Here is a 12,375-nt window from a genome sequence, read left to right on the forward strand (position 1 = left end):
AGATGTTTCTCAGTGGTTAGAGCACTCTGGGTTCAATCCCAATTTAAAAAAAAGAAGAAGAAAAGAAAGAGGTGGTGAGGGAGATATTATTACCATGATTCTAACTTAAGAAGTGTATACTATTACTGTCTCCTGATCTTTGTTACCTATGAAGCATGGACTTCTTGGTTTCTTAGAGGCAGCCCTAAAGGAAACATTCAGTAAAGCTGCCTTTAATCATTTAACCCCTATGACTCTGCCTATGACAACCCCACCCATCTTCACGGGACCCAAATTAGGAAGAAGGCTATTGGGGTACCTGGTGGTGGTGATGCTATGGGGGGAGGAGTCTCCAAGGGCAAGTTCAAATTTGAATGTGAGGGGCCAATTTTTTGTCAGACAGAGGCAGTGAAGCATCATTGCTTGAGGCAAGATTTTCTTGGCCTAAGACTTTCAGAATCAAGAAAGACACACTGGAATCCACTATGGACAGGTAAAGAGGCAATCTCCTTTTGGGGTTTCTTCGAGTAAATCTGAATAGTGAGGTCAGTAGCTATCCCTTTCTCACTTGCAAGATCTGTTTGGTCAATGTGCCCTTTTTTATTCTGAATCTGACTCATCTTCTGATCAGGACTTGCATGTTCTCAGCCTAACTTTCTCTGTTCTGCACTTGTCTCCATCCCTCTCTTTTTCATGTTGTACACACACACACACAAAAAAATATGCACAATGTACTGATCTGTCCTGGGATTTGCCACAACCAGAACTAGTTTATGACAGAAATATTAACAGAGCAATCTTTAGAGATTCGAATCATAAAAAGGTCATAGCAATACTATACTAAAAATAGTAGTGGTAATTTTTTATGATAAATCTGTAAATATTCAATATTAAAACTGTTTTAAGAAAAACTGTCCTAGGGAGACTACTGAAATAATTTAGCTGTGGCAAGAAAATTTGTACTTTAAAAAAATATAAAACATTCAAGATTAATTGCTTGAAAGTCATTAAGGTTGTTATAAAGATAAAAATTAATTTAAGCAAGTTATTTTATGTTATAGGTCCAAGTACTGGCCAGTTAGTGGCATGTTTACTATTTGACTAATCTTTACATTTTTTCAAATATGGTCTAACTTACTTCTTAAATGTGGATTCTGTAAAGTTTTCAGTGTCTCAACATGCATTTTATGGTAAGTTATTATTATAGAGCTTATTCCATTCTAATTTTTTCCATATTTTTATTAGTGCATTATAGTTTTATATGGTGGTTCCATTCTTATCATGATGATTACTAGGAATATAGGGAAATCATACCTAATTTACATATATTATCTCAATATAATTCTTTCACAAATAATTTATACTCCATGATTAAGAATTTCAATGGTAGTGCTGGGGGTGTAGCTCAGTGGTAGAGTGCTTGCTAGTCCTGCAAAAGCAAATAAACAAAAATAAGATTTTTAATGGTACATTAAATCCTCTTTAGAACATTTTCTTGAGAAAAAAATAATATCAACTGTCTCCTCAGTTTGCAGTGAGAGTGTGAATACTAATCTGAGGTATAAATCCTGGTTAAGGGTCCAGTGGAAATCTTTGAACATAAGCAAAGGCAAAGCAAAGGAAAAGTCAGTTATTGAAATTCAGAGAAAGACAAATAAGGATAGAGAAAGACAAAATTCAACAGGACAAAAGGACAATACATAATTAGCATTCACGAAGGTCCTATGTGTAGAGTTCACTGGTGATAGCAGAAGATGACTATGTCAGGATTATTTTTAACCCATTTCTTTCTGGTTTGCATTGCTGGGGATGCAGCTCATGTTCTGCCTCAGGGAACACAGCTGTCCAAACAGCTGTCAACCTGGGGGCCTGAAAAAAATTTCCTCTGCAAAGTCCTTCCTACCTAGGAGACACACCATAGAAGAACAGGTCCTGGAAAAAGGTTCCAAGCTAGGGAAGAAATGGATCAAGAAAGTTCATAACAGATCAGGCTCCAGCAAATCATTTCATTCCAGTGCACAACTTTTGACTGAAATAGTAAAGGCCAACTGCCATTTCACATGAGATAGGACACAAAAACACTCTGAATTCCTTTACTATTCCATATCCTTCTTTTCTATATTCCTGGGACATTTCTCCTTCATCATGATAACCGAACCTGCCCTAACACACACATACACACACACACACACATATTCATGAGCTCACAGGCATATGCATACACATACCACCTGTGGTGCATGAAAAAAGATTTCCAGGGATGGTGGTGTACAGTGGTCAAGTGCTTGCCTCAAAGGTATGATGGATGTCCTCTCAGCTTAGATCCCCAGCATGGAAGAGGGGAAAAAAGGTAAAAGGTTCCTCACTTTTCTTATCTATACAGCCCCAAAGGTTGAATATAAAAGGGATATTGGTACGAGATGATGTTCAATCTGTTGACTCAGCAGGGTGCAGTGTTGTGTTACTATAATTCCAGTGACTCAGAAGTCTTATGCAGGAGGATCTCAAGTTCAAGGAGAGTCCAAGCAATATAGGGAGACCCTATCCAAAAATTAAAAATAAGCAAAGCTTAGGGTAGAGCACCCTTGGATTCAGTCCTCAGTATCACAGACAACAACAATAACAACATCTATTTGGGCTCCAAAACTTTTTTTTCTTTCTCTTCTATATATATTAAGTGCTTATTATGTGTTGAGATTACACATGCTGATGGTTATTATATGCTAATTAATTAAGTAGTCATAGAAATAGTGGTGATGCTATAGTGACTACCATAATACATTATTACTATTTTAAAATAAAGCTGATTGTTGCTGAGGCTTTGTATCCATTTTAGATTCTTATCAATTATGCATTTTTAATTTTTGTTTGGTGCTGGGCATTGAACTCAGTGCCACAATCTCTACTATTTGTCAGGTATGGTGACACATTTCTGCAAACTCAGGGGCTCAAGAGGCTGAGGCAGGAGGATCACAAGTTTTAAGCTAGCCTCAGCAGTTTAGGGAGGCCCTAAGCAACTTAGTAAGACTTTGTCTCAAAATAAAATATAAAAAGGGCTGGGGATGTGGCTCAATGGTTAAGTGTCCTGGGTTCTATCTCTGGTACCAAAAAGCAAAAAAACAAAACATAACAAAACAAAAAACTCTACCATTGAGCTTTACCACTGGTACCTAATTGCATAATTTACTTAAAAACAAAACACAGCCTGTAATCCCAGCAACACGGGAGGCTGAGACAGGAGTATCGTGAGTTCAAAGCCAACCTCAGCAACAGTGAGGCGCTAAGCAACTCAATGAGACCCTGTCTCTAAATAAAATACAAAATAGGGATGGAGATGTGGCTCAGTGGTTGAGTGCCCCTAAATTCAATCCCTGGTACAAAAAAAAAAAAAAACCAGCTGGGCAAGGTGGCACATGCCTCTAATCCCAGCAACTCGGGCCTTCTGAGGCAGAAGGATTGCAAGTTCGAAGCCAGCCTCAACAGATTAGTGAAGCTCTTAGCAATTTAGCAAGACTCTGTCTCTAAATAAAATATTAAAAAGGGCTGGAGATGTGGTTCAGTGGGTAAGCACCCTTGGGTTCAATCCCCAGTACTAAATAAATGAATACAGTTGACTACTTTTTATATTGTTTGATACATACAATGTTTATACTGTTGATAAATCTAGTTCTCTTCCTAAAGGTTTAAAATTTTTTTTTTTAATAACTTTTATGTGTGTAAATGGAGACATTTAAATTGAAAGAGCTAGCTGAGCAAGGTAGAGCATGCCTGTAATCCTAGACATTTAGGAGGCTGAGGCAAGAGAATCACAAGTTCGAGGCCAGGCTCAACAATTTAGTGAGGCCCTAAGCAACTAAACAAGACCCTGTTTCAAAACAAAAAAATAAAAAGGCTGTGGATGTGGTTCTGTAAAGCACCCCTGGGTTCAATCTCTGGTACCAAAATAAAACAAAATTGAAACAGCTATAATCGGCTGTTGTCCTAGATTTTCTATCTGATAAAGTTGACATTGGGGCAGTTAATTTTTAAGGCCAGGTCTATCACCTATAATACATTATTAAATTATCAATTCTCATTTTATGTCCATACAAAGACCAGCACATGAATGTTCATAGTACCTTTACTTACAGTTGCACCAAAGTGTGCACAATCCAAATATCCATCAACAGGTGAATGAGAAAACAAAACATGCTATACTCACGCAATAGAATACCACTCTGCAGAAAAAAGGAACAAACTATGAAACATGGATGAGTCTCAAAGTCATTATGCTAAATGAAATAAGACCAAAAGAGATGATGTATGGTTTACATGAAATGATAGAAAATGTATAGTTACAGAAAGCAAGTCAGTGGTTGCCTAGTGGAGAGAACTGATCGCAAAGGGGGGTAAAGAAACTTTGTGCGAGTTACCTGGGAAATGATCTGTAACCTGACTGTGGTAGCAGTGTGGGGTGTTTACATCTGCCAATATTCACAGAATTGTGGGCAAAATTTACTGTATGTAAATTATGCCTCAATGTAAAAAAAAAAAAAAAGTGCAAAAAAGTTTCAATTCTCGTGCCAGCAAACTGTATTCAAATTCCTCACCAGGCCTTTATAAGTTCTTTGCTCTTCTACCCAGTACCATTAGGTAGCAGCACTATCTCCACAAGTTGGAAAAATATATTTCTGGAAAAAAGGACCCACAAAAACCAGAGATAGCACTCTTGTTTTAGTAGCAACCTTGCCACATAGCTTGTGCTACTATGTTCCCAGCTTTAAAAAGGATTCTAAATTTCCTTAAAGAAACTTGAGTTACCAAAGAGTGTCTCAACAAATTCAATTTACTATGCAAGATACTGCATTTAGAGCTAGGAAACAAAGAGGAGGGACAGTCAGTCCGTGTGTGTGTGTGTGTGTGTGTGTGTGTGTGTGTGAGAGAGAGAGAGAGAGAGAGAGAGAGAGAGAGAGAGAGAGAGCACCTAGCTAAATATGAAGATTATATTGCCAAGTTATAAAAGCAGCAGAAGAACTGAGATATAGCTGAGATATAGCTCAGAGGCAAAGCTCTTGGCTACTGTGTATGAGACCAGTGGTTCCATCCCCAGCAAGGCAGGAAGAAAAGAAGGAGGGCTGGGATTGTCGCTCAGTGGTGGAGCACTTGCCTAGCACTGGGTTCATTCCCCAGCACCACATAAAAATAAAAACAAATGAATGAAGGTATTGTGTCCATCTGCAACTAAAAAGGTATTAAAAAAAAGGAAGGAAGGAGGAAGGGAGGAACAGAAAAAAAAAGAAGAGGAGGAGGAAAGAAAGAAAAGCATAACAAGTTTATTTAATTAAAGACCCCCAAACCCATGGAAAACTGTTTTTATGTTTAGATTCAAATGAAGAACAGGAAGCACATGGAAATGTGACTAGACAAAGGGATCTGATTTAATGGTAATTCAGTAAGGGAGGAAACTCAGCGAGGTCTCTTCAGATTCTACGTGGCCTGTCCATGCAGCATTCCTTCTCCTGGGTATAGGGTAGGACACCTGTGCAAGGAGAGTCTTTAATAGAGAAGGGAGAGAGAGGCCTTTCCAGATTTTATGGCATGCTTTGGGGGAGAGGGGGATTTAGCTTCTATGATCCTTCTTGAGGGAGAGGAATTCTGGTTTCTAACATTCGCTAGACAGGAGACAGGAAGGCAGAAGGTCAGACACTTGGCTTCGGAGGCTGTATCTGAGATTTCTCACGCTCCTGTAATTCAAAGTTCTCAGCAGGGCAAAGTATCTTTTCTGAGACCCAACAGAATCAACAAATTTAAATGATTAATTACATGAGGAATAAGGAAGAAGAAATAATCAGGGATGATTCCAAGTTTCCAGTCTGGTTACCTGACATGGTAAAGTCAGGGGGAGTAACAGTTCAGGACAGTGGACATTTTAGGGATCCTGTTGGCCATGTTGAGTTTAAGGTACATATTGGAGATTTAAGTAGAAAATGGAGGGAAACCTAAAAAAATAATTATGAGACTGAAGAACAAGTTTGTAATATTAAGTCATCAACATCTAGTAGACAGCCAGGGGAGGAGACTGTCTATTGAACTCAAATGAGTTTAGGGTTCTTGCCAAGTTTCTCTCAGTTTCTCTTAATTTTATGCACGAAAAGATGTTTAAGCAGGATTCCAAGCTCAGTAGGTCTCAGGCATCCAGCAAATGAAGGGAGAGATGTTTCCAAGTAATTATAAATTTTTAAAGTAATAATAACAGGACTGGGGATGTAGCTCAGTTGTAGAGCCTAGCAAGCAAGAGGTACTGGGTTTGTTCCACCCCCAGCACCTATCATCATCATCATCCTCATATGAAGGAAAACCCAAAGTGACCAGAGAGTGAACTGTGTTCCTGATTTCCTTCTCCTTCCTCTCACCCACAGCCTTCTGATGAATCGGAAGAAGTTTCTTTACCATTTCAAAAATGTTCGCTGGGCTAAGGGTCGGCATGAGACCTACCTGTGTTATGTGGTGAAGCGTCGGGATAGTGCCACCTCCTTTTCCCTGGACTTTGGCCACCTTCGAAACAAGGTATCAATTAAAGTTTTCTTTCCCAGCAGTTGAAAGCTAAACAATAGATGCTTTTAGTTATCTGCTGAGGGTCCAGGTTTGTTTGTTTGTTTGTTTGGAGGGTGGGGGGACTGCAGGGTTGCAGTACTGGGGATTGAACCCAGAGGTACTTTACCACTGAGCCACATCCCTTTTTATTTTTTATTTTAAGACAGGGTCTCCCTAAGTTGCTTAAGGCTTATCTAAGTTGCTGAGGCTTGCCTTGAAGTTGCCATCCTCCTGCCTAACCTCCAGAGTCTCTGGAATTACAGGCATGGGCCACTGAACCTAGCCCACCGGTTTTTTGTTTGTTTGTTTGTTTTTTGCGTTTCTTCACTAACTTCTTCAAATCTTCTTTCCCCCCTCCCCATGCACCCATATTAGACATGGCCTGAAAGGTCATTTAATGTCCTTTTCAATCATGCCTGGTACCCTAATGCCATACTTGATCCCAAACTTTCCTCCCCTTTTCCAGCCTTTTTTTTTTTTTCCATGTGCGCAGTGCTGGGGATTGAACCCACGGCCTTGTGCATGTGAGGCAAGCACTCTACCAACTGAGCTATATCCCCAGCCTCTGAATTGCCCTGAGATTAAGGTAAGAGGATTTTGATATGAGGAAATATTACTGGCTCATTTTATTTATTTATTGTGGTACTGAGGGTCAAACTCAGGCCTTTTAGCATTCTAGTCAAGTGCTGTACCCCAGTCATGTGCCCAGTCCCTCAAACTAAATTCCAACTTTTTTTTTCTTTTCCTGAGATGGAGTCTCTTCATGTTGCCCAGGCTGTTCTTGAACTTGTAGACTTAAGTGATTCTCCTGCCTCAGATTCCCAAGTACCTGAGACTAAAACAGGCATATGCCACCACACCCAGCTCAAGCAAAATTTTAAATGAAAAAAAAAATTGTGTCTTTAAAATTTTTGAAAATTTATAAAGATGAAAAATATAGGTGAAATTATAGCAGCTCAATTCTCTTTTCCCAATGATTTCTATTTCCTCCTATTCATGTAGATTGTAGACCAGAAAATACATTTACTATGGTGAGCCTCAGAAAACTCAGAGAAGCCTCCATTGATGGGTTAATTAAATCAAACTTTCAGCTGCCTGACAGGATTACATTTCCAGAAGATTTCTTCACCAACTAGTAACTTGGGTGGCTGAATGAAGCAGGGGATGGAAAGTTTGAGGATAGCCTCCACATCTTAGAGGGACCCTATCTCAAAAAAAAATTTTTTTTTAATTTTCAAAGGTTTGGGGATGTTGAGTAATACTGAGTTTAATCTCCTGTACAGTGGGGCAGGGAGTTTAAAAAGACTTCTTCATCAAAATCAAATGGTCTTACATAAGCTTCTGCCTGTGAATATCTCCTCTCCTAACATTCTGTGACATCTAGTCTTGGTAGAATCCCAGGGAAGAATCTATGGTGTGGAATGTCATGCTATTTTCATTGCTTTTATTTGTTTGCCAATCTTTATTACCATCATGACTTTATATTCAAGTCATTTTCTTATTTTGTAATGTGACACATTCTATTTATAGAAACCTTCATTTTATCAGCACTTTCACATTTAATGCTCACAATACCAGCTCATTTTTCTGATGAGGAAATGTAAGAACCAAGAGTTGAGTAATTTGTTTAAGTCTCAAAAGTGAAGCTAGAAAATGAAACCTGTCTTCATATTCTGGGATTAATGACTTCTGCAATAAGAGTTTGGCCTGTTATACCTCACTATTGCAGTTATTATTACAATCACTGAGACTATACAATGAGAGAACACATTATTTAATTGCTCTTGGCCCATACTAGTGCCTATTACTTCTACAACACCCACCTGTCTGATTCACCATAATCTATTTTCACTCTTTGCATCCTCCCAAGCAATCTCACAAATTGTCCTAGCTCCACCTAGGGGTCCACGTGTAGTTCCACAATGTTTCATCAACAGAAACTTCCAAGACATTTTTCCTTCTTAAAATGTGCAAAAATAACTTCAAAGCACAAATTCAATCTCTGTACGGGTAGTATGATGCTATTTCTACCATTCTCTACTTAACTCATTTCATCCTTCTCCCCGCACACCCCCCAAAAAAGAAAAAAAAAAATCCTTAGCCTTCCTTCACTGGGTAAGACCAGTGTTACATACACACAAAGGTTTTGGTTCATCTCTTACTAATGAGCTCTTGCTTGACCTCTGTGTAACACAAAAGACAGTAACTGTCAGCATTCTAAAAGCTCATGGTGGGAGAGAATATCTGTGAAGTTACCACAACCACAACAAAGGTCAGTGAACTGAGTTCTCTGCTCTCTCCCCAGTCAGGTTGCCACGTGGAATTGCTCTTCCTCCGCTACATCTCGGACTGGGACTTGGACCCTGGCCGGTGCTACCGAGTCACTTGGTTCACCTCCTGGAGCCCCTGTTACGACTGTGCCCGGCACGTGGCAGACTTTCTGAGAGGGAACCCCAACCTCAGTCTGAGAATCTTCACCGCGCGCCTCTACTTCTGCGAGGACTACAAGGCAGAGCCTGAGGGGCTACGGAGGCTGCACCGCGCTGGGGTCCAAATCGGCATCATGACCTTCAAAGGTGCGAAGGGGAATCTTTTGCGCAGGCTCTGTGCAGCAGACATAATTTTAAATTGCAATTCAGAATGAGAAGAGTCAGTGGGGAAAACTCAGGGGCAAGAATTGCCTAAGGTTCCTGGTTCACGATGGGAGTCAAAATTATTGATTAGAATTCCAGGAAAGCAGTGAATGGCTTGGAGACAAGGTCCTGGGTAAATGAGGAAATGGGACCAGGGTTTTCTTTACTTCTAGTTGAAGACCTGAACTATCTTTTCCCCCTGTCCCACCATTCTTTTTTTTTTTTTAAGATTATTTTTACTGCTGGAATACTTTTGTAGAAAATCGTGAAAGAACTTTCAAGGCCTGGGAAGGGCTGCATGAAAATTCAGTTCGGCTATCCAGACAGCTTCGACGCATCCTTTTGGTAAGTGGCTTCCTTGCTTTTCACTTCTTCTCTCTACAGTCTTTTCCTGGAGCTTCTTATATTTTTAAAAGTCACTCTCATTTTTCATCTGACGAAACTTTATTTCTCCTATAATTCAGTTTTCCCTTCTGTTAATTCATAGTTCACAGCCCTCCGCTAAGATGTCTTTCCTTTACCTTCTCCTTCTTTCATAGCTTTACTTGTCTTCTTTCTGTTAATCGCTCCTCAGATTCCTCAGCTGTGTTTCCCTCCTGATCAGAATTCCAATTTACTAACAAAATGTTAAAAAGATAAGCCGTGCAGTTTAGAAGACTTCCCTGTCCAGCTCAGTTTTGAAGCCATTCACTACATTCATTTTTCTCTTTCTTTGCAGCCCCTCTATGAGGTGGATGACTTACGAGACGCCTTTCGTACTTTGGGACTTTGATAGCAAACCTCCTGGCATGTCATGTATGATGAAATATCTTTGTTGAAGAGAGCGGATAGAAGAATAATCCTTCAAGCCTTCTCTGTTTTTCCTCTTCAACTCTTAATTTCTTAGAGTGTAGAGAGGGAAAAAATACTTGTATATGATTTAAAAAATAATCTGTCTTGATCATAGAGAAGGAACGCAGGCTGACCAGGGTGATTTTGCAACTGGTGCTGTTTTGAGTGCAGCATTGCCCTCTACTGGAGGAGAACAGAACTGCAGGACCTGGGACCATCTTAAAAGTGTCGATGTTCTATGAATTTTAGGTAGAAAGAAAAGAGAAGGCATAGCCTAAAAAGCATGGGGAGAAGATCGGATGATTTTATATTACTATCCTTTATTATTTTATTGTCATATTTTAATTGTCAGATTTTAGCAACATATTTTTCTACTTCTTTTTCCTTTGAAGTTCCCATTGGGTAACTTCATCCATCAGGCCATGATCTGTAGACCCTCCTGATGAAAGAATCTGGGTGATTGTAAGCCCAAATCCTGTCCCCAAAGCATTAATATGCAAACATATTTTGTATGTTTTAATTGTCTCAGGCATGTTTTTATATTGTATATAAGAGGATGGGGTGGAGGGTTTGAACTGCAGATAGTCACCTTCAGGTGATTTTAATAAAGGTTTTCAAAATCCATAATGAGGACTGTGAAGATGACACTGAAATGATGAGTTGATGCCTCATCATTACAGAAAATCCTCTGTAAAGAAACTCTTGAAGAAGTTTATAATTTAGAAATACCTGCAAACTTCACACTTCCTACTTACTGTACACTTGGAAGGGAGTTGTTTAAATGTTGAGAAGAGGAAAATCTGTTCTCTTTGGTGAGCCTTTTAACCTCAGCAATGCCAAGCAGGTCAAGGTTTTCCACCTTTTATATGTGTGTGATGCTTCTCCCAAAGAGTATGACAAAAAAAGAATAATATTTGAGAGGGATAGGTGAGAAAGCACTGAAAGAAAATTGTGATTTTCCAGCAAAATCATAGTAAACATAGATTCTCTATTTGTCCCTAACAACTATCCTTGATGCTGAGGAAAATAGTATTCAGAATAACTATCCTTTTGCAATTATTACCTAGTGATACTTGCAATGCAGATAAAAACTTGTATACACAACTATTATCAGTTTATTATTTTTTTATAGTACTGGGGATTGAACCCAGGGGTGCTCTAACACTGAGCTATACCCCCAGTCCTTTGTATTTTGAAATAGGGTTGCATTAAGTTGCACAGACCGGCCTTGAACTTGTGATCCTCCTGCCTCAACCTCCCAAATAATGGGGAGTACAGGAGTGTGTCACCATGCTAGCTATTTTAATCTTATTGTATATAAGTTTGTGAAAGGTTAAATAATAAAAGTCACTACTTCATGTATTCATTCATTTTTATATTATGCTACAAAGTGTCTAGTGATATTCTGTTATCATAATTTTCTTTTCTGAAATGTTGAAATTGGTTCCTGAAGTCTCATAAATTTGTAACTTTAATTAATTAATCAATTTTGGAGGTACTGGGGATTGAACACTGGGCCTTGAACATGCTAGGCAAACACTTTATCACTGAGCTACCCCCAAACTCAATTTATAATTTTAGAAATTATTCCAATAGTAAAGTATTTAATTGTAACATAGTCTAACACTGTGATAATACTTCTATGAAGCCATTCTCTTGGTTTTTAGTAAATTCTTCCACGGCGAATTGATTCTTGCTCATTTTCAACCAACGGAGTATATAAAATAATTTTGGAAGTTTTAGAGATGAATTGCTGAATACAATAATTACAAAAGTGATGTATAAAATGTTAAAACTCAAAGTCAGCATGATGGAATAGACTTCAGAGTCCATAAATTAAGCTATATATTTATGATCTACTGATTTCTGTCAAGAGTGAAAAGATCATTTAGTGAGGAAAGACTGATCTTACAACAAATGGTGCTGGGAAACTGGACATCATGTGTCAAAGGACTTTGTACATCTGTCACACCATATATGAAGATTACCTCAACATTTATCAAATCCTTAAAGGTAAAACTATAAACTCCTAAAAGACAACAAAAGTGGGAATGATGGTGAGTGTCTGTAATCCCTGTGATTCAGGAGGATTGGGTGGGAAGATAGCAAGTTCAAGGCCAGCCAGGACAACTTAGTGAGAACCTGTTTCAGAATAGAAAATAAAAAGGGAAGGGGATGTAGCTCAATGGTATCGTGCCCTTGGGCTCAATCTCCAGTCCAGGGTGTGGGGGTGGGGAAGAAAAGGAGCAAAAGGGTAAATCTTCATGATTTTGGATTAATCAACAGTTTCTTGCCCACTTGCATAGCTAACAACAACAGCAAAACAATAACAACTAGTTCTTGCCAGGTTGTGGAGAAA

General features: G+C 38.9%; 1 protein-coding gene across 1 annotated transcript; it reads left to right on the top strand.

Moving 5' to 3' along the window:
• The first annotated feature begins 387 nt into the window (after positions 1 to 387).
• Aicda (activation induced cytidine deaminase) lies at positions 388 to 11,702 on the top strand. The gene is made up of 5 exons (XM_046448210.1): positions 388 to 472; positions 6,378 to 6,525; positions 8,858 to 9,128; positions 9,415 to 9,530; positions 9,904 to 11,702. The coding sequence occupies exons 1-5, from the start codon at positions 465 to 467 to the stop codon at positions 9,955 to 9,957; spliced, it is 597 nt and encodes a 198-aa protein (XP_046304166.1). The 5' UTR covers positions 388 to 464; the 3' UTR covers positions 9,958 to 11,702.
• The last annotated feature ends 673 nt before the right edge of the window (positions 11,703 to 12,375 follow it).

Source organism: Marmota monax, unplaced genomic scaffold (assembly GCF_021218885.2).
Source record: "Marmota monax isolate L192 unplaced genomic scaffold, Marmota_monax_Labrador192_F-V1.1 WCK01_AAM20220418_F8-fsc00315, whole genome shotgun sequence".
Classification (NCBI taxonomy): domain Eukaryota; kingdom Metazoa; phylum Chordata; class Mammalia; order Rodentia; family Sciuridae; genus Marmota; species Marmota monax.

Bases quoted from the DNA above. Each gene is read 5' to 3' on its own strand.
- Aicda (XM_046448210.1), top strand. The intron at 9,129-9,414 runs GTGCGAAGGGGA...TTTTTTTTTAAG, and splicing joins CGGCATCATGACCTTCAAAG to ATTATTTTTACTGCTGGAAT. The intron at 9,531-9,903 runs GTAAGTGGCTTC...CTTTCTTTGCAG, and splicing joins AGCTTCGACGCATCCTTTTG to CCCCTCTATGAGGTGGATGA.